A 19,984-nucleotide genomic window follows, 5' to 3' on the forward strand; every position below is an offset into this window, starting at 1 on the left:
CAAACAAGGCAGGTCTGTGCGCTGGAATTATCCGAGGGCGGAGATATCGGCGATATTTGATCACTCAGCCTCATGACGCCAACTCTGGTCGCGCCACAGGTGCGCCACAGCCGACACAGGATTACATGTACCCACTGCATTGCTGTTGACAGCTGCCAGTGCCCTCAATTCTTGAGGACATGGATCAGGAACATTTCCAAAGTATGAAAAGGGTAATGATTCAAGGTTTTGACTACTATCTGACATGACTTTTGCCTTAGCTCCAGGCTTGAGGACATGGTTTCTTGTCATGGTCGAAAAGAACAACGCCTGTCATGCTGAACTCAAGAACTGCCGACTCCAGACATGCTGCGTCTAATTTTCGTCCTCGCCCTCCTCCTTGGTTGGTACCGTTTCGAATGTTGTCTCCTTATCCACATAGCCCTTTGCAGACCGTGTCGTGAACTTGTACTTGCCTCCTTCCCACAAGTCCTTTATAGTCAGCTCTCTCGTCCTGCCCAAGCTCTCAATGGCAGCGATCCGATCCAGAGTCTCGTCGAGGAACTTTTCAAATCCTTCTTGTCTGCATACTTCGCGGAAAGCATTCATCATCGGGACGGAGTCAGCTCGTACCATGGCCTTGGAGTCGATGGTGAAGATGTTGATGTGGTCATAGCTCTGGATGAAGTCGGCGCGAGTCATGATCTCTCGCGCCTTGTGGAGAGGGACCTCGGGAAGAATGTGGCCATTTTCAGGGTCGTAGGTTTGTTCCATGTCCTTCTCCATGTCACAGAGCGCCTTGGCCAGGACCATGGCAGCGGAAGCGTACTTTTGCTGATCCATGACGTCGTCGTCCATGGGCTCGCCAAGGATTCCGCATTTGTTCAGAAACCACGTCTTTTCGGCCTCGCAGATTTGGTCGCAGATTCCCATCATATCTCTGGCCTTTGCGACTCGGCTCAGGAATGACAGTCGTCCACCAATCTTGGAATAAATCTCATCAAGCATGGACTCTGGGGGACTTTCTCCATGGTATCGCCAGCGGTAATGCGCCAAAGCTCTCATGGCCTGGGTCTTGTTCAAGTCCCGCACTGGTGTCACCTCCATTCGAGTCGCGTAGCGCTTCAATCGCTCATACACCCAGTAGTCGTCACTGTTGAGTATGACTGTGGCGAGGTTGGCAGCAGCCCATTGCTCGGCTCTTTGTTGCAATAGTTCGAGCAGGTCCTTGCCGTCTTCGTCGTCTCGAAGCAGATGGACGCTGTTGATAACAAGGAGCAGGGGTCGGCCAACCTTTTCCCTTCGCCGAAGTGCCACCTTTTCCAGCTTGTTGAAAGCTCTTTCGATGTCGAGCAGTGCAGACGCGTCGCGAGGTCCACGGATGGAGAAGAGCGATCCGATGTTGTCTTCGTGATATTCAAAATCCAGTGCTTTTCCAAGACGAATGCGGAAGATTTCGGGGTCAGCATGAGCTTCCATCATGGCGACACCCTCGCCATTGATCTTGGACATGGCTTCGATGAGCATCGAGGTTTTCCCGGTGCCCTTTTCGCCAATCAGAAGATGATAACGCCCTACATCCTCGCCGCGCATGATGGCGTTGAACTTTTCCTGCTCTTCGCGCACAATCCAATGGCCCTTTTCGGCTTCTTCCGGCCGTGGTGGTTTTCCCCTTGCAAGATCCAGGACTGGATCTCCAGGGTTGAAGGCATTTTCCATTTTCTCGAGGATCATGTACTTGTAGTATCGTGTGTAGCTGTAACCCACGAGCCTACAGAGCCGTTAGACAAGCCCAAATTGAATGCATTTTTTTCGCGGCCAATGCCTCGTTGAGGCAAGTTCGGTCATGGTTCGTTGCAAGATGGAGCGAGAGAAGGAGTGAAGAGGCGCAGCGACAAGAAAGTGTGAAGAAGACGTTGATGCTTGGTAACGAGAAAAAGACAAGGGGAGCACGCAAGTCACGTACCCCAAAATGGCGACGGATGCAAAAGTGGTGGCGGCCGCCTCAAACATCTTGAAGGCTGTCCCCTTCCAATCGTTGGACGACTCGTCGGCATTTTTGCGTGGCTTGCCATCTTCCTCCGGACTGGCCTCTGTTGGATCGGGCTGGCCTGGCTGCGGCGCAGGAGAACCCCCCTGAATGTATCGCCTGTTGCAAGCCGAGAGCAGAGGAGCGGCACGGGTCAACGGCGTGCGAAGACGGTGGACATGGCTCCGGGTCACGGGTGCATCAGCGAAACGAATGGCCCGGGGGCTTGCTGACGACAGAGAGCGCAACGCGGCGTTGAGCATGGGTGGCTTGTTTGAAACACGGGAAAGAAATCAATGAATAATCCGAGAAGAAACCGATGGAGCAAAAAACGAGCGAGGAGTCTGGTAAGGAAGGACACTCGGGGCGAGGGAGAGGTGACCAAGGCAAGGACTGGAGGGAAGGGGTGATGTTCAAGGGGAAGAAATTGATGGTGTGGAGTGCAGCAAGGTTGACAGGTTGACGTGAAGCAGACTGTCAGTCGCGTGTGGCCGAGACTGGAGCTTGGCCGTGAATGGACCTGATTTGAATTTGCTCCCGGACCAACGCGAAGGCCGTCGAGCGGAGATGAGGAGGGGGGCACGTAGCAGGACAATAAACAAGTGTTGATTCTGTAAAGGCCAGCATCTGTAGAGTTACCTACCTACCTACGTGCTACCAGCTCTGCGGCGAGGTCGTGCTGCTGGAAGCTCCCTCCGCGGGGATTGACGCGGTGCAGAGGCGGCGACCAAGCTCGACGCCGCACCCTGAGACCGACAGAGAGTTGCGCATAGTGTCGCGTGTCGACCGCGCATGCAATGGCCATGAGAGAGAGTGTTTGGGACGCGGCGCGCATAAGGGCGATGGTTGAATCGAGTCGATGATGACTGTCGGGATGGGCCCGGGCGGCCGGGGAAAATCCCATCTGCGCTCCCGTCGCGACCAGGGTTGTCTCGGGGCCATTCGGCTACGACTCTCTCTTTTGAACTTTTTGAACTCGACGCCCGCAGCTCCTTCCGTCGCCTCAATCCCGCTTGTACATGTTCCATGCCCCTGTGAATCTTTGCCAGGCCCATTGTCTCTCTTTAATTCTTCGCCTTCGTCTGCATTGGTCTCTCCTCCCGTCTCAAAATGGCCCAAACCAATGACGCCACGACTCCAGGTGTGTATTTTTCCCAGCAATTCCACCTCGTCGCGTGCTCAATTCTATCGTGCACAATCTCTACTCCCGTGCACACATGCTGACCGACCTAGCCAACTCCGAGCCGACCCTCACCGAAAACCAAATCAACGGAGATGCTGTCGCGGAACAAAACGGAGACCACGCGCAAGCCGACGGCAGTGACCAGCCGGTCGAGAGTATGTCCATACCGCAGCTCGGGCACAGCTTGTCTCGCTTTTGGGCTGCCGCTAATCTTGATAACCAGCCGTCTTCACGCTCAACGTGAAGCTTCCCCACGAGCCTTTCAAGACCCAAGTCATCGTGAGTATCCTGCGCAAACGCCGTGTGCCACCTGCCGCCAACGCTGACTGTACAAGGCCTCGTCACAAGAGCAAGTCCAGGAGCTGCGTCAATCCATCATCGACACCCCGCAAACCTTCCAGTACTCGTGCTTCCACCTCGAACACAATGGCGAACGCATCAACGACTTCGTCGAGCTTTCCGAGGTTCCTAGCATTGGCCACGAGTCCGAGCTTACACTTGTCGAGGACCCATACACGGAGAAGGAGGCCAGGATGCACTTTGTCCGGGTGCGGGAACTCATCGGTGCCGCAGGGAACAGGACCGACACTGCCTACGGTGTGACAGCTGGCGTGTCCCTGCTTCACGATGTGGCGCAAAAATACCCCTCCGGCGGCCAGAGCGCGCCTGCCAAGGGCGAGGCAAAAGCTGAAAAGACGCCTTTGGATGAGTATAGCTTCGAGTCATCTGCATCGATCCAGACTCTGCTCCCTCAGGTCCAGGAGCCGGCTCCGAAGACGGTCAAGGCCATTTCGCTGTCCCCCTGGAACCCCCCGCCCTACCATCTCCGCCAAAAGGGCCACTTGCTGTATCTCCAGGTCACCACCAACGAGGGCGAGCAGTACCAGCTCACCTCGCACGTATCTGGCTTCTACGTGAACAAGTCGACGAACAACAAGTTTGATCCTTTCCCGAGGACCGCGCCCAAGGCCATCGCTGCTCACTCCTTGCTCACCCTACTCTCCAAGCTCTCTCCGTCGTTCAAAGACTTGTTCCAGGCGCTTCTCGAGTACAACAATGCCAAGGACCCTCTGGCCATGTTCCAGCTTTCGAACGCGATCCCAGCAAGCCCATGGCTTGTCCCGCCGCCCTCGAGTGCTGCCAACACCCACCAGGCAGACATTGCTCGCACGCAAGAAAACTACCTCGTCTCTGGCCTCGAAAACACGGATAGTCTTCGTGATTGGAACGAAGAGTTTCAGTCGACCAGGGAACTGCCGCGGGAGACGGTTCAGGACCGCGTTTTCCGCGAGCGCCTGACGTCAAAGCTGTTTGCTGACTACAACGAGGCCGCTGTACGTGGTGCTGTTTTGGTCGCGCGTGGTGAGGTGGCTCCTTTGAACCCGACGGAGAGCAAGGATGCCCAGATTTTCGTCTGGAACAACATCTTCTTCTCCTTTGGCGCCGATGGTGTCGGAACCTTTGCGACCGACGGAGGTGACGAGGCTGCTCGCGTAGCTACGGGCAAGGACGTTCAGGGCGTCAAGGCAGTGAACCAGCTCGACATCAACGGTCTGTTCACCCCTGGAACCGTAGTGATCGACTACCTCGGCAAGCGTATTGTAGGCCAGAGCGTCGTCCCAGGTATCTTCAAGCAGAGGGAGCCCGGTGAGCACCAGATTGACTACGGTGGAGTTGAGGGCAAGGATGTTGTTGCCGAGAACGAGGCATTTGCCCCTCTGTTCGCCGAAATGTCCAAGGCTCTGCGTGTGAAGAAGCATGCCGTTTGGGACAAGGAGAACAAGCGCCACGAGCTCGAGGGAAGTGTCGAGACCAAGGGACTCCTGGGCACCGATGGCCGCAAGTACGCCCTGGATTTGTACAGGATCTCTCCTCTTGACATTGCATGGCTTGAGCAGTACTGGCAGGAACCGACCGAGACCGAAAAGGAGAAAGCCAAGAACTACCCTCACCGCATGGCTGTTCTTCGCCCAGAACTTGTAGAGTCTTATGGTCGCGTCAAGCTTCGGGAGTACATTAGGATCGAGTTGGAGAAGCGTGCTAAGGCCAAGGAAGCTGCTAAAGCTGAAGAGAAGCCGGAGGAGAAGTCGGAGAAGCCCAAAGACGGTGATGAATCCCAGATCGATCAGCCCGAGAAGAAGGAGCCCGAACAGGACCGCGTCGATATCTCTGGCTTCCACTTCGCCTTGAACCCCGACGTTTTCACCGGCCAAGTTCCCCAAACGGACGAGGAGAAGGAGGAGTACGCTCGGGACGAGTCGGATGTTCGCGCTGCATGCCAGCACCTGGCTGATGAAGTTATTCCTCGCCTGGTCCACGACCTGCAGGAGGGTGATGTCGGCTTCCCGATGGATGGCCAGTCTTTGACCAGCCTGCTGCACAAGCGCGGTATCAACATCAGATACCTTGGAAAGGTTGCCTCGATGTCGGACAAAGATGAGCCCCGACTCAAGGCGCTCAGGCGCCTGGCAATCCAAGAAATGATTGCGCGTGGCTTCAAGCATGTTGCGAACGAGAAGATCCGCTACCTGCCTTCGCCATTCATTGGTGCTGCTGTCGCTCACCTTCTCAATTGTCTTCTTGGTGGCGAGCTGAACGCCAACCCTACGGCCGAGATTGACGCCGACTTGAGGGCTCTGTACGCCGACGCCGACTTTGGCTTCGAGCAAGTGACTCCCGAGTCGCTCAAGCAAGCTGTTGTCGACGAGGTCTTCACCAGGTTCCGCTTTGAGATTGGCAACAACTGGATTGAGGCCGGCAAGCAGTTCCAGATCCTGCGTGAAGTCTCTCTCAAGCTTGGTATTCAGCTCGAGGCCAAGGACTACGCTTTCTCCAAGGAGCAGGCTGCCAACGGAACCAAGATCACCATTCCCGAGGCAAAGCCTGCCACCAATGGCCACTCTAGCAAGAACAAGAAGAAGAAGGGCGGTGAAAAGTCCCCCTCTCCTTCTGTTACCCCTGCTACGCCTGCTCAGACTGTCACATTCCGCCCCGATGACGTCCAGAACGTCGTTCCCATTGTCAAGGAAGCATCACCTAGGGTATGTTGCCCCCAACAAAGTAGATGAACGCTGTGCTGACTTTTGATTTAGAGTACGCTTGCGGATGAGGCTCTCGAGGCCGGTCGCATTTCGATTTCGCAGGACCAGAAGGAACTTGGCCAAGAGCTTTTGCTCGAATCTCTGTCTCTGCACGAGCAGATCTACGGTGTCCTCCACCCCGAGGTCGCCCGCGTCTACCACCAGCTTTCCACCCTTCTCTACAGTCTCGAGGAAAAGAATGCCGCGGTGGAGCTTGCTCACAAGGCCGTCATTGTTGCCGAGCGCACCCTTGGCGTTGACTCTTCCGAGACGGTCCTGTCTTACCTCAACCTGAGTCTATTTGAGCATGCCAATGGCAACACCAAGGAGGCGCTTGGCTATGTCCGCCATGCTCTCGAGCTGTGGAAGGTTATTTATGGCAACAACCACCCCGACTCCATCACCACCATCAACAACGCTGCTGTCATGTTGCAAACTTTGAAGCATTACCACGAATCTCGCCTTTGGTTCGAGGCCTGCCTGGCTGTGAGCGAGGATGTCTCTGGCAAGCAGTCGGTCAACACTGCTACGCTTCTTTTCCAGCTTTCCCAGGCGCTTGCCCTAGACAAGGACATGCACGCGGCCGTCAACCGCATGCGTGAGTCGTACAACATCTTCAACCAAGTCCTCGGCCCCGAGGACCGCAACACCAAGGAGGCTGAATCATGGCTCGAGCAACTCACGCAGAGCGCAGTCCTGCACGCCAAGCAGATCAGGGATGTTCAATCTGGCCGCCTTCGCCGCATCCCCTTGACGCCCCGCCAGAACCTGCGCCCTCAACCTCGCGTTGGTCAGACGGTGTCGGAGGCGACTGGTCGCACCGCATCGAGCTCTGCTGATCCCGATGCCGAGCTGCACAAGAAGAGCATCGAGGAGCTTGTCAAGTACATCGAGGGCGACAGCCAAAACAAGAGCAGCAAAAAGAAGCAGCAGCAGAAGCCCAGAAGGCCCGGCCGTGCCGGCGGCAACTGAGCGCTGTAGCGAAAAGAGCATGATGGCACCTGGCTATAGAAGCCGGCTCCGTCTATGATTCTCTTGTCATTCGGTTCGCATCATTTTGCCCTCTCTTCGCGTAGATATTGAGCGGCGGCAGTCTTTTTTCTAGCATTGGTCTTTGTCGCGAGCGGGCTGATGTTTGCTGCCACCACGCATTGGAATGGTCGTTATGGGTATAAAAGTCGGCATGATGAGTTGTATCAGCTAAAGAATCGCCACTCTGGTATCGTTTTTTCTTTTCAGACGGAGCAATTGGATGTACAGTATCAGTGTAGAGAGACCAAAAAAGACCTGTCACGCACTCTTCGGCCAACGAGGAGCAAGAGCTTATGAGGATGGAAGCGTAAGGACCGGTACGGAACTGAAGGGCACCCCGGCACCACGCCCCGGCACGTGCAGACGGTGCCAAGTGTTGCGTCACTGGCCGGAGCACAGACCACTACCAAAACACAAGCTTGACGCGCTGTCTCTTCCAACGCACCCTGGCTGTCTCCATCGCGAACATCCATCTCCATGACCCCAAAATACGAGATGGCGCGTGAGAACGCGGTTGCTACAGCTTCTGAGCCACCGACTGGCCCAGCAAAACTGCCAGGATACCTCCGTTTCTTGCTGCTCATTCTACTGAGCTCCAGCACCTCGGTTGCGCTCCTCTCTGTTGGATCCGAGTTTCTGGACCCTCAATTGCGCGCTGTTACGCGCTCTGGCACGGAAGACTTCCACGTCTTGGCCCCATTGGCGTGGAAATTTTCTGAGCTCGCTGTCTGCTGGTTTGGGAACTTTGATGGTGAGGATCAAGGCGCCCTGTCGGATTCATCATGTGCTAATGCAAGAACAGACATTGACATCCTGTCCCTCAGCGTCCTCACTCACGCTCCCTGGTTCTTCCTCCTAACTACCTTTTACGAAGTCGCCCCCGGCAGCGCCATTCTCTGCCTCGCCGTCGATGCCATCTCTGTGGCTCTGCCCACGCGGCTCCTTCGACCACGCGCCCCGGCGCACAACACAAATGCGCCCCGCGCCGCCGTGCCCAACCGCAGCATCATAAACGACTTTCAGACGCGCGCTGCGACGTCGCTCCTGGCGGCTGCCGTCTTCGCCGTCGCGCTCTACACGGCCCTCTCGACGGGCTTCCTGACGCAGCATCTCGTAGCCCACTTTGACGGCATCCCGACGCTCGAGATGGCGCACGCCGCCAACCTCGTCAACCTGCTCGGCGCCATGCTGCCCCTTGGCTACGCGGCGCGCGAGTTCCTGCTCACGCCCTCACTCGGCGCGCTCGACAACACGGCCGATGCTAAGCGCAAGGCGTTCAACCCCGAGACGGCAGGCCTGTGGGAGCACGTCTTGTATAATTTCTGGTGGTACGAGAAGGGGACGCGCGTGCTGCTGCGGCGAACGGTGACGGTCGTTACCGTGGGCATGGCGCACACGGTCGGCCACTCGGTGTTTGCGCTCGAGGGCGGCAACGCCATAGGCGCGGTTGGCTTTGGCGGCGTGTGGGCCGCGGCGACGGTTGCGATTGCTGTGCTGTTTGCCTGGGTTGAGGATGTGTGAGGATTGGCTTGATCGACGCATGCTCACGGCTAGCTGGCCAATTCGGTTCAACTGGATCACGAAGCAGGCGGAAAGACCGAGCAGGTGATGTGCTGCCCTGATTGGGTCCTTTGGCGCAGGTGTGACGGGTTGAAAGGCGCGTCTATCGTTCTCGGCGTCAAGCGGCGGTATGGAATTGTGATGGGACAGCGGCGTTTACGTCTGTCTGGCGGCTGGATGTTCAGTTGGTTTGACGGACTGAATTGACTGGATTCGATCTCAAGATTCTCTCCCTCTTTCTATCCCAGAAGTCACTATGTCATTGTCGTAGCTCCCATAAGAAATCCAGTCATCACTCAGTCTTCTCAACCGCAAATTTGTTCTCTGGCCTGGTCCGGTCCCTCTACAGTGTGTGTCAAAAGTAAATGGTGACTCCCTGGGTAAATCATCAGTCGCGGCGATAAACTACATCGCCTGGAGGGCAGCTGTGCTGGTGAACAAATGCTTCAGGAGCGTAGGTAGCTGCAGTGCTGCACGGCAACGTCCCGGATGCCACCACCACAGCGCTGCAAGATCACCTTCGGTTTCTTTCGATGCCCACCGCATGCACCTCCGCTCAGACCTCTGCTCAGCGGACGGCCTCTTTCCCAGTCCGTCGGAACCTCGCCAGCTGCCATGGTCATGGAGAGCGATTAAGGAAGACGACAGACAGGCAACTCGGACTCTGCGAGTCACGATGGCACTTTCTTCTATTGTGGCTGCATCAAGCCGGTGAGCCGATGGACAGGTACACACGGCACCGTGGCACGTACATACAGTATCAAGACAATCCATTAGCTAACCTAACAACAACCATCTCCCTCCAATACTACGACCACCACTACGACTACCACTTCCTACAGACATACATACTCGCGTGCATGCGTTAGAAAAAACGAGGTAAAGTGAGATAAGAGAAGCAACTTTTAAGAGAAACGGTGAGATGATGATGATGACAATGGTGATGATGATAGGGAAGTCGCCTAGCTTATCGTACACACCTTCTTGTAGTGAAAAACGTACGCAGTAATGATGATGATGATGGTAAAAGACATTTTCTTCTGTTTTCTTTTTTGTGCGCGTTGCGTCTTTGTGCGGTAGCGACTGGATTTTTGCCTCTTCCTCCTCCTCTCCTCTTCGCTTGCGACAACGGAAAGTAGACTTGGCACACAACGCTTCAAGGAGCCGTACCGTACCGTTCTGTGCCGTCCCCACCTATCCTCGTCATGCCTGCTCCTTTGCTCGTCTTCGTCGTCGTAGTTTTTGCAGCGGCGTCTCGCCGTCGTGCGTCTTGTTGAAAGGTGGAATGCAGGGATGTAGCACGGCACGATACGGTACGACGCGGTAAGGCGCTTGAAGTCCTTTACTTCGTCGTCTCTTGGAAAGATTTTCGGCCGTGACGTCGTTAATGGGAAGACTGAAAGAAAACAGTGTAAAAAGGCAGAAAACTCGGATCGAACGCTGATAAGGAATAGATTGATGCGGATTTTGAAGAGATGAAGCAGCTTTCGGTAGCGACGGTGGGGGCAAGGAGTGACTTGAGTGAGTTGGATAATAAGCAGAGATGACGAACGCCCCAGAAGACGCATGAGATGAGATGAGATGCCGGATTAACGCGAGATGGAGAGGGAACAAATGAGAACAGAGAAGACGACTTTGAGAAAATGCACACAGAAACAAGTGGAAGCAGATGCATGGACACAAGGCAAGCAGTCAAACACGCCGCCCATGTAACAAGGTCGTTGAGCAACGAAGACGATGGAGCAGACGCAACAGTAAGACAAAAACTTTGCAACTCGCTATTTGCATGCCCAAATTGAGAAAAAGACCGTCAGGAAAATCATGGAACGCTGGGTACCTATCTAGATAAATAACGACAAATTTCCACCGGCTTGCGCTGCGAATATCGACGGGAAGACAGGCAACCAACCAACCAATCAACAAGCCAGCCAGCCAACCCAATCTAGGTGGTAAGGGGGGTATCATCGATGAGGAGGGGATGAGGGGTATGTGGGTATGTGGGTGAAGAGATTGATGAGCTGGGAAAGGTGGTGAAGAGATGATGCAAAAAACAGAGATGGAAAAAGGAGAAAGGAGAGAAAAACACGCCCATGTCGACGATGGACAAATGGGGCGGTGAAAATGCCCAAGGAAAGATGTCTGCCCGCCCTTCCGAATCTCATGCCCAACGAAAGAGGAAGAACAAGACAATGATGTCGGCACGAGTGCAAATGCAAAACGTCGAACCCGTCCAGCCGCAGGAAGCGAAGCGAGAAACAGTCGAGGAACGTACCGCACTCCATCAGTGCAGTGAACCAGCCGCCGTGAAACCAAAGAGCCGCCGACCCGTCTCTTAACCATTTCAGCCGTTAGTGATCGCACAAACCGAATACACAAAGAGGTACATCTACAGGGACACTAAATCATGCCGGCCCAACTGTTTGGGTAGCCGCCTTGGTTCAACTGGCGGCCGCCGCCGCTTGCGCTGCCGGCACGACCGACACCGCCGCCGCCTTGCATGCCGACCAAGTCGGCGTAAGCCTGGTGGTTCTGCTGGTGGTGGTGATGCGGCGAGGGGCTATTGTGGTTGCTGTTTCGCGGGTCCGACATGTCTACGGCCGAGTCAAATTGCGAATGGTGTCCATGGTGGCCGGCGAAAGATGTGTTCAGCGAGGGATGCTGCTGCTGCTGTGATTCGTGCTTGATATCCGCAACGCCATGATTGCCCTCGGGACGAGAGGAAGCAGACCCTGTTGACGAGGGTTGCGCAGTCGGGGTAGTGCTGATGTTTTGGTTGGACAGCTGGGCGAGGGTTTCCCGGCGGCGCTTGGGTCCGTCTTTTGCTTTTGGATGAGTATGGCACTAGCAAGGAACAATTTGTCAGTATACATGGCCGGCTTGTTGTGTGGTTGGCCACCATCAGAATGGAGACGGTTTCGCGAGCTACCCGGGCCGGGCAACGCGGAGGTAGGTCTACCGGAGGGAAAGGGTGAAACGTGAAAATGTGACTAATTTTGAGGCGGTAGGGCGAATGTGTTTCAAGGCCCAGCCGGGAACCCAAGGCCCGAGCGTTGAACAAGGGGTAGAAATGGTAGGGGTGACCAGGGGGGATAGAATGGGGAAATACGCACCTTGTAGGCATGCCTGAACCACGTCGTACCCTTTTTCTTGCTGCTGACCAGTGCCACCCATTCGCCACAGGTACCGCATAGGCCTTCCCAGACATCCAAGTTGCCCTCAGCGCGGCGCGTTTCCTTGGGCCCCTGAAAGGCGGCTCCCGTGTTGGCACTCACACCGTGCGTAAAGGACTTGTCGTACCAATAGGCACTGTTCTTGAGAACGAGCCAACGCCCTGGTTTGCACAAGCCGCACCATCCTTCGCGCTTGTTGCCGTGTCCCCGCACCCATCGTGGGGTATACAAGTCACCTTCGAAGCGGAGCTCTTGCTCTTTTGGGACCATGTCCGGATCTGAAGGGTGCATGTCGGACTCGGGTGGGTCGCACGGCTCTTGTTGGAGGGATTGGTAAAGGTTGGGTGGATCAGAGAAGTCGGCAAAGTGGGCGGAGCAACCACTGTGATGATCGTTGCTTTGGAGCAGGCCGTAGAAGCTCTGAGACGGCAGTGGGCGCGGTGCGTCGAGCTGAAGTCTTCCCCCGGGAGAGGAAAAGTAGGGGCCATGGGTCGACGGGAGCTGCTGCTGAGACGAGAGCATGCCTGGCTGCGGCATGTTCATGACTTGCTGAGGCCACGCAGGCATGGAGTGGTAGCTTTTGTGCGGGTTCAGACGTTGGCTATACATGGCCGAATACCTGTCCTGCACTTTGCGCCCAGCAGATGCTATAGGGGTCGAAGTTGGCCCAGCAATAGACCAACGGTTCTGGCGAGTGGTGTCCATGCTATAGGGCGAAGATCGGACACCTCCTTGAGATTGCTGGGGACCTGGGGATGTCTTTCCTCGGCTCACGGTTCGTACGGGGTCATTTCTTTGCGGTGATGTCAATGGGGAGAGGAGATTTGACGTGGGATCATAATTGCCCCAATTTTCCATGTCAGAAGCGGCGTAAGAGACACTGTCTGGTTCGGAGTAGTCTTCGTAAGTGCCCATATCGGGCATGAAGCCGGTGCTCGAAGTCGAAACGGACGCGCTGGACAGGCGCTGTCTAGGATTTTGCAAGTAATTGGCCGCATTGCCATCGGCGCATTGCCTCAGATCGATAATCGGGTTGTTCTCGTCCCCGCCCGCGTACCCAGGGTTGAGATCGGGCATTTCTTGATCCATATTAGGAATGTCCATGTTGCAAGCTTTTTGGCCCCATGAGTCTGAAAAGGACGTCAGGAGAAAAACAGGCGCATCAACAGGCGACTTACCCGTGTCCATGACAGGTCGTGAGTAGTAGTCTCCAGAGGGCGATGGATTGGACCAGCTGTATCTGGGATGATAGACGGGACCATTCATGCTGGCCGGACGTTGGCCAGCGGTCGAGGGGACGTCGAGGGACTGGGCCGAAGTCCAGCTTGTTCCGCTGATGCTGGATCTGTTCGATGCGGCGGTGACGGCCATGATGTCTGGCTGTGATACGGACCACGTGCTCGAGGGCTGGTAGGGACGCGAGGCGGGCTCGGAAATGTGTGGCTGTGCGGTGGATTGTTGCACAGAACCGGTACCGTAAGGGTACATGATCTGGTTCGCGTTCCGCGAAGGGTCTTGGACAAAGACGTAGGGACTGCCATGTGCCGGAACATAACTTTTATAAAATGTCAGAGTCGAGGGTCGGCCACGCGTGATGGAAGACGTACTGGGAAGATGCATTGAATTCCATTTTTAGGGCCGACGAAGGGAACGAAGGTCAACGGAGGCCGAGGACTAGTTGGCAGGCCAGTTAGGACGACGAACGAATCGAGTAATGCATGACACGCATGGGGAGCAAGCCGCCTGAAGGGTGGTTGCGGGCTCGCCGAGGCAAGGGCGAGGAGGGCTCGTGGGGATCATAGGAGTAGACGTACGAATGCAGCTAAGACAGGCGGGTAGTCGGTATGGCAGGAGGGTCGTGTAGCTGCTGTAGAACGTGGGAGGCCTAGAGAAGGGTGGGTTGTGGTTGTGGTCGTGGTCGTGGTCGTGGTCGTAGATGATGCCAAAAAAAAAAAAAGAGTGAATGGAGAACGGAAAGTGAGAGACCAGGACCAACTACTCGCTGCCAGCGGCGAGAGATTATTAGACAGTAACGAGCGGCGTCGAATGAGAGTAGGGGGGAGGCGGCAAGCAAGCCAAAAGAGCGACAGAGCAGACAGGACAGGACAGGACAGGGCCAAAAACGTAGGGCAAGGAAAGCTGGCGGGCAGACAGGGCTATAAGACTTGGGGTCGTGCAAGATGGCGATTGAGGACGAGGGCCGTCTTTTGCTGCCGTCACGACCGGCGAGTCGGCGGGCGTCTGCCATCCAGGCGCCTTGGCTATCTCATGTCAGGTCAGGTTTTGCAACGCTGAAGGAGCGCAGCCAGAGGCGGCTGTAGCATGAGCCGAAGAGCGCTCCGGCTGCTATACAGAATCGAGCGCGGTGGGCTCGACGGCGGCGACGAAACGAGCCGAAACGGACGTCGTTTCAGGCACAAGTCGTCTTTGGAGTTGAGGTGACCAAGTGAGAGTGGGTTCGGTGAGAGTTGAAACTGAGGCCGAGAAGCGAGAGGGAGGAGAGCCCGCGACCCCTGCACATCAACACCACGGGGGGCATCACGACGCGGCGGTGGCGACGACGACAACAACAACCTCTCTTTCTCTTTCCCTCTCTGTCTCTTTTCTCCATCTCTTTCTCTCTCTCTCTCTCTCTCTCGCCTCTTCTCCGCCTCATCCACCGCGTCCGCCATCCGTATCCATCGTTCACCCTCTGCCTCTCGCCCTCTCTTCACCCCCCCTTCAACGTTGCATCCGGGCGCCACAACCACGACGCTCCGTCACGCGTACTGTACCCAGACCAGACTCGATTTTGCATCGTCTCTGTGTAACGGCGTCTTGGCTCGCTGCCCCTGCTCCCCTTCTCAGCACCCGGCACGTTTGATCGACGTGGGGCCCTAGCCGTGCCCGTTCTCTACCACACCACCACCAACACCGCCGTACCGTACCCACTTCCACCCACAGGTCACCCGCTCAGCTTTGCCGCTGTCACGGCTCCTCCCTTCTCCATCGACAGCTGCGCAATGGCGCATACTGCCGGCTCAAAACCTGCACCACCACCCTCCAACAGAGCCTCCAGATCTGACGCCCTAGGCTCGCATAATCGGCTTTGCCCGTTGCGAATTGGCTCGCAGCCACCGTGTTACCCGCCGCTGCCCACCTGGACCGCGCCCGCGCTGCCATTCGCCGCCCACGTCGTGATCGCCCTTGTCCGCGCAAGCCATCATTCTTCGACCCAGCGGAACGTGGTAGGCCTTGGTCATCTCTGCACTCTGCTCAATGAGGTACGCGGAGAATTCCCTTCCCCAGCGACGCCACACGTCATCGCCCACAGCTATCCTCAGGGGGACTGGACTTTGATTCCTTTGCCTCATGGCAGCTGAGCGTTCTCCGCTGACGCGACCCAGACACTACTGCACCCTTTGCCAGAAACAACCACAGGGACTGCCGACACGAACCCCACCCCTTTTCCAGCTTTGCCGACTCACATCACCGCTTCGTCTTGACCGCCGTGTCCGATCCGGCGAATCATCGTCGCCCCGACACCTGGTGCATGTCGGGTGTGGCCGAGCAGGATTCAACACATTCATCCATTGCTTGGCCCGCGCTGTCAGAATATTGCCCCAACATTTTCCACTGCCCATGTGCCTCTTTTCTCAAAGAGCTTGTCGCCGTTTTCACCTCTTTGCCTGGTCGCCTGAACCATGACCGACCCCGGGTCGCCTCTGCGACGGCATCTCCGACGACTTTCGACTTGCTGTTCAAGACAGTTGAGAGGATTGTGGCAGAATAAGCATGAAAAGCTCCGCAGACCCTGAATATTCACCACGCGGTTGTGCACACCTTCGAAGACGGCGCCAGGTCTAGATGCACATGGAGTGGACCCTCTGCTGACTCTTGCAGGCAGAATTGGTTCTCGCGTGGCCTTTTGACCACGTAGCTGCGCTACAGGACGCAATGCGCCAGAACGACGCTCTCCGGAAGCTAAGCATTCCTCACCTTGGCTCGAAAACTTTTTGAACCATGAGGCCAAAGACCAAAACCTCCAAGACAAAGAAAGGGTGGCCACAAGGCAACCCTGCATGCATAATGCCCGTTTGCCTTCTCGAAGACTAGTCTATCAGGATGATGCCAAGACAGGCAATAGATGTGGCTTTGCAAACTCCACCTGGTCTGGATCACCAAGCGAATCAACTATCGAAACCAGAGACACCCACGCCATGTCGAACACGTCCATGTTTGCAGATACGATTTTTTGGTCCCGATTGAGACGACTGCTTGACGGCGCGTCAATGACCCAGATGACCCAAGGGCTCAAGAACAGGCAGTGACAAGGACAGGCACAACCTCACCTGATGCGGCATGCTCTCGCTACCGTCTACCAGTCTACAATTGTGTTGCAAAGTGCCGGAGACGCGTGATTCGTCAACGTGGACAAGGACCTGGACCTACTGGCGCCCTTGGTTCAACTCATGGTTCAGTCGTAGGCGATGTCGAGCGTGTAACGTCCAGCGCCACAACCCTATCCCGGTGCCGACCTTGTTGCAGCCCAGTGCTTGACCGGCTCGTTAGCTGCCGCGCAAGCCCCCCGGACGGCACCAACAGCACTAACGGCCGCCCCGCGTTAGTGCTCTGGCCGTCAACGGCAAGAATCCAACTGTGGCTTCAAGCATGATACCATGGAAAATGTCGACCTGTGTCACTCTACTCGAAGCCTTCGGTGGGCCGACAATGACTGAGCTTCGATCCACCGGCATACCCCTTGATCTCTCGTCCGTCCACAATCTCACATGAGCTCTTTTGCACAGGCTGAAGCCCGTGGTCTCCAAAATGATGGAGTACAGCAGGTAAATCACGGCATGCAGCTCCGGTTGCGACCTTGTAAAATGCACCCTTTCAAAACAACATTCTGGCCAATGGCAGCCGCCATGAGACGTTAATCCCCTTGGCAACCAATTGTGTCCGCAGTTTGCACTATCTTTCAAAAACTCCTCCGCCAACTTTGAACAAGATTCGTTGTCCATCTCCGCACACACCTGCCGTAGCGTCCTGCACGCACGCGTCTCGGCCAATGTTTTTGTATCAGCGCCAATTGCAGCCACCACTGCCGACATGACCCCGGAGCACCTCACAAACCTCTCCTCTCACACCCTCTGTTCTTGACCAGGCCAGCCTTGTATCCTGTTCTTCGACGCAGATGCAAATGCCCGCTCTGACGCTCACGCATGTACGACTTGAAAGGCATTGCACCCCTCATTTGCAGCAGTGAGCAGGCATTCTTCGCTCAAGCAACTACATGTAGCCCTACGAATGGCGGTTCGCATCGTCTGTGGTCGTACATTTTTCGGCTCCAGCTACCAGAATGCTTGCTCGCCTATGCTAATCGCGTGTACACCATCTTGCTCACACACGCTTCATCAAAGCCTTGTTGGCCAGTGTCGAGTCAAGCAAGAGACACACTCGCGCTGCAGCGCTCCGCCTGACACAACCTTTCAACCAGAAACAATTCTCGGATTGGACCGATGATGACCAATCCGCGCGCTCTCGCGCTTTCGGACGATGCGGTCGAGGCTGGGCGGGGGAGGGGGCAGAAAAGAGGGGTCTCGGGACCGCAGATGAGACGCGACCTCCAACGCAGCTGCTGCACCAGACAGATGTGCAGACAAGAACGGGAGCAAGCAGCGGCCATGGAGCTCAACACCACACCGTCCCATGGGCTGCGTGTCACTGCGAGCGCAAAATCAGGTTTTGGCCAACTTCGAGTCGAGGTGTGAGAGTCCATCTGCTCATGGCTTTCCAAGACGTCAATCGTTCCTCACATCCCTTACCGCAACCTGTTGTCGATCAACCTCTTCTTCCACCTTTTGCCCTGTGCTCTGTCTTTCTCTGGTCGCTCCCGCAAAACCCACTTCACTTTGCAATCCTACCCTCCACATCTCAAACCATGACGTCTCGCGCACTGAACACCACTTGGCCATCGTCCCGATCCCTCAAATCCCACATTTCTCCTCCCGGCCAATCTCGATGCGAAGAAAGAAAAAGAGGACACATACCCCATCTCATCGTTCTATACCGACTTGGCTCGGACTATGCGGCCACGCGATCAAATCTGATACTGACATCCCCAGACGCTGCTGCGCCGCTCGCCCACCCGCTCGCCTGAGGCCATCGCAGCCCAGACCATCCAGATCGAACTTGTAGGCGTCGAATCGAATCCTCCCAACGGCAAATGGTGACGGCGCGGCACAAAAGACGGTCAATTCGTAAAGAGCCGATCGAGCAGAAGGAAGCTCCGCGACGTGCAACAGAGCCGCCGCACCGCCGGAACGCCAGCCGGGCCTCACTGCCACCCACCTCCCGCTGTCACCCAGCGCTAGCTCTGGCGTGCGTAGCAAGCCGCAAGAGTTCAGCAGGCCCGCAGCAGCTGCAGTCAAGTAAGTTTGGCGACCTGTACTATTCCTCCTCTCCAGTCGCGTTCGTTCGGTTCCCGTGGCGCAGCACAGCACTCTTGCGGCTCGCATTTCGAAATCGCACCATTCGATTTACCCATTCCTTCTTCCCCCATTCTCCCATTCTCGACCCAACTTTGTTCCCGTCCGTCTCCGCCGCAGCACCACACCCTCCGTCGTGTTGCGGAAGAATCCAGACCAGATCCGCAAAGCAACGCCGATGAGGCTGTAGAGCATCCACTACCATTCCTCCTCGCGTGTACGAGAAAGAGGCTGTGCTGAGCGGTGCGGTGCTCTGGATACATGCCAAGTCCATCCACGCATGTCTGGACCTCACGCTGGTCTGGTCCCGTTTCGTAGGGCAGACGGACGCGCACTTGCGCACCACCACTAACCCCATCTATCCACCTGCCCTACGTAAGGTAGGTAGCCTTATCCATCTGCCGCAAGGCGCAGTTGGTTGTAGCTCTTCCGCGCACGGGGCAGGCTGGCAGGGGCACGGCCGCGGGCACGGAGCCTCCCTCCCTCCCGCGCCGCGTCAATCAAACAGGAGCAGGAGTTCCTGTTAGGTGAGGAGCAGAGGGAGGCGCGGGCGGGCACAGGTACTGCCCATCTCCAAGTGCCGAAACTGAGGCGGCGAGGAATGTTCCAAATCTTGGCCCTCCCTGCCCTCTCCACAGCACCACGGACGTGTGATGGAAGCTTGCACACGGACGGACGGACGACTGGTGAGTGGTGACGCGGGACTGTGTTTCGAATCGAGATCGTGACCAACTGCTGCCATAGAGTGGAGATGCTGCCGATGCCGATGGTGACGGACGTAGATGGTGGGCCAACGCGGTGGTGTCTCGGGTATTTATGGATACCTACCTGCCTGCCCTGCTACTATGTATATGTTCTCTGTGACGACTGACAAGGGAACGAGTGGGGGTGAAGAGGCCGTCGAGGGTCTTCAGCATGGCATGCGGGACTCTAACAAAAGCCGGGCGGTCCGAATGGCAATCTTACGGACAGAAGGGCCAGGGTGGATGGGTGAATGGATAGATGGAGTGCGAGGAAACTGGCTGAGGATATTGTGCGTTCTACACTGTCCTTGTCTACCGCCTTTCTCAACCACTCATGACGTACATAGGTACATCACGGAGGGCATTGTCGGGCAAGTGAGGAACTCGGTGTTGTGGATCCAGGCAGTGGGTGGGTGAACGACTGCTCCTTGGGGCCCACCATAACACATGTAATCGCGCGGGATACATCAAACACGGTTTCCTGTTCCTCCTGGTCTGGAAAGTCCTGGCCCAATTTCACACGTAGTAACACTTCGGAGATTTGGAATCGATTCCAAGAGTGTCGCCACCCAGCTCCGCAGGTAAGCAATGGTGATTGTGCTAGGGGGTATCGAGTCAGGAGGGAAGGCGAAAGTCTCGATTCCGTCCTCGCCCTCTGTGTCAACAACGTATTGGCTCTTCCTTCCGATCTGCTTCCTGGAGACGAACTTGATCTGGATGTTGCGGCGCGTTTGTTTC

At 56.2% G+C, this 19,984-nt stretch overlaps 6 protein-coding genes across 6 annotated transcripts; 2 read left to right on the forward strand and 4 right to left on the reverse strand.

Annotated features, from left to right (window-relative positions):
- Positions 1–354: 354 nt before the first annotated feature.
- On the reverse strand, positions 355–1,992 carry J3D65DRAFT_559858 (uncharacterized protein; the record flags this gene model as incomplete). Its single annotated transcript, XM_066797430.1, has 2 exons — positions 355–1,750; positions 1,946–1,992. The coding sequence occupies 2 exons, from the start codon at positions 1,990–1,992 to the stop codon at positions 355–357; spliced, it is 1,443 nt and encodes a 480-aa protein (XP_066651302.1).
- Positions 1,993–3,225: 1,233 nt separating this feature from the next.
- J3D65DRAFT_647962 (clustered mitochondria-domain-containing protein) lies at positions 3,226–7,243 on the forward strand (the record flags this gene model as incomplete). Its single annotated transcript, XM_066802362.1, has 5 exons — positions 3,226–3,346; positions 3,415–3,470; positions 3,527–3,946; positions 3,968–6,232; positions 6,284–7,243. The coding sequence occupies 5 exons, from the start codon at positions 3,226–3,228 to the stop codon at positions 7,241–7,243; spliced, it is 3,822 nt and encodes a 1,273-aa protein (XP_066651303.1).
- Positions 7,244–7,756: 513 nt separating this feature from the next.
- Positions 7,757–9,286, forward strand: J3D65DRAFT_637740 (uncharacterized protein). Its single transcript, XM_066801540.1, has 2 exons — positions 7,757–8,054; positions 8,106–9,286. Exons 1-2 carry the CDS (start codon positions 7,781–7,783, stop codon positions 8,822–8,824), a joined length of 993 nt encoding a protein of 330 aa, XP_066651304.1. The 5' UTR covers positions 7,757–7,780; the 3' UTR covers positions 8,825–9,286.
- A 492-nt stretch (positions 9,287–9,778) lies between these two features.
- Positions 9,779–10,845, reverse strand: J3D65DRAFT_116267 (uncharacterized protein). The gene has a single exon (XM_066793780.1). The coding sequence runs from the start codon at positions 10,429–10,431 to the stop codon at positions 9,826–9,828; it is 606 nt and encodes a 201-aa protein (XP_066651305.1). The 5' UTR covers positions 10,432–10,845; the 3' UTR covers positions 9,779–9,825.
- Positions 10,846–11,647: 802 nt separating this feature from the next.
- On the reverse strand, positions 11,648–13,530 carry J3D65DRAFT_525992 (uncharacterized protein; the record flags this gene model as incomplete). The annotated part of the gene is made up of 3 exons (XM_066796642.1): positions 11,648–11,704; positions 11,974–13,163; positions 13,212–13,530. Coding segments are annotated over 3 exons (1,566 nt in total), but the record flags the coding sequence as incomplete, so codon positions are not given.
- Positions 13,531–15,570: 2,040 nt separating this feature from the next.
- Positions 15,571–16,235, reverse strand: J3D65DRAFT_116292 (uncharacterized protein). Its single transcript, XM_066793781.1, has one exon. It carries the CDS (start codon positions 16,094–16,096, stop codon positions 15,623–15,625), a length of 474 nt encoding a protein of 157 aa, XP_066651307.1. The 5' UTR covers positions 16,097–16,235; the 3' UTR covers positions 15,571–15,622.
- Between the last annotated feature and the right edge of the window lie 3,749 nt (positions 16,236–19,984).

The sequence above is a fragment of the Phyllosticta citribraziliensis genome (assembly GCF_038025025.1).
Source record: "Phyllosticta citribraziliensis strain CPC 17464 chromosome Unknown J3D65scaffold_12, whole genome shotgun sequence".
Classification (NCBI taxonomy): Eukaryota; Fungi; Ascomycota; class Dothideomycetes; order Botryosphaeriales; family Phyllostictaceae; genus Phyllosticta; species Phyllosticta citribraziliensis.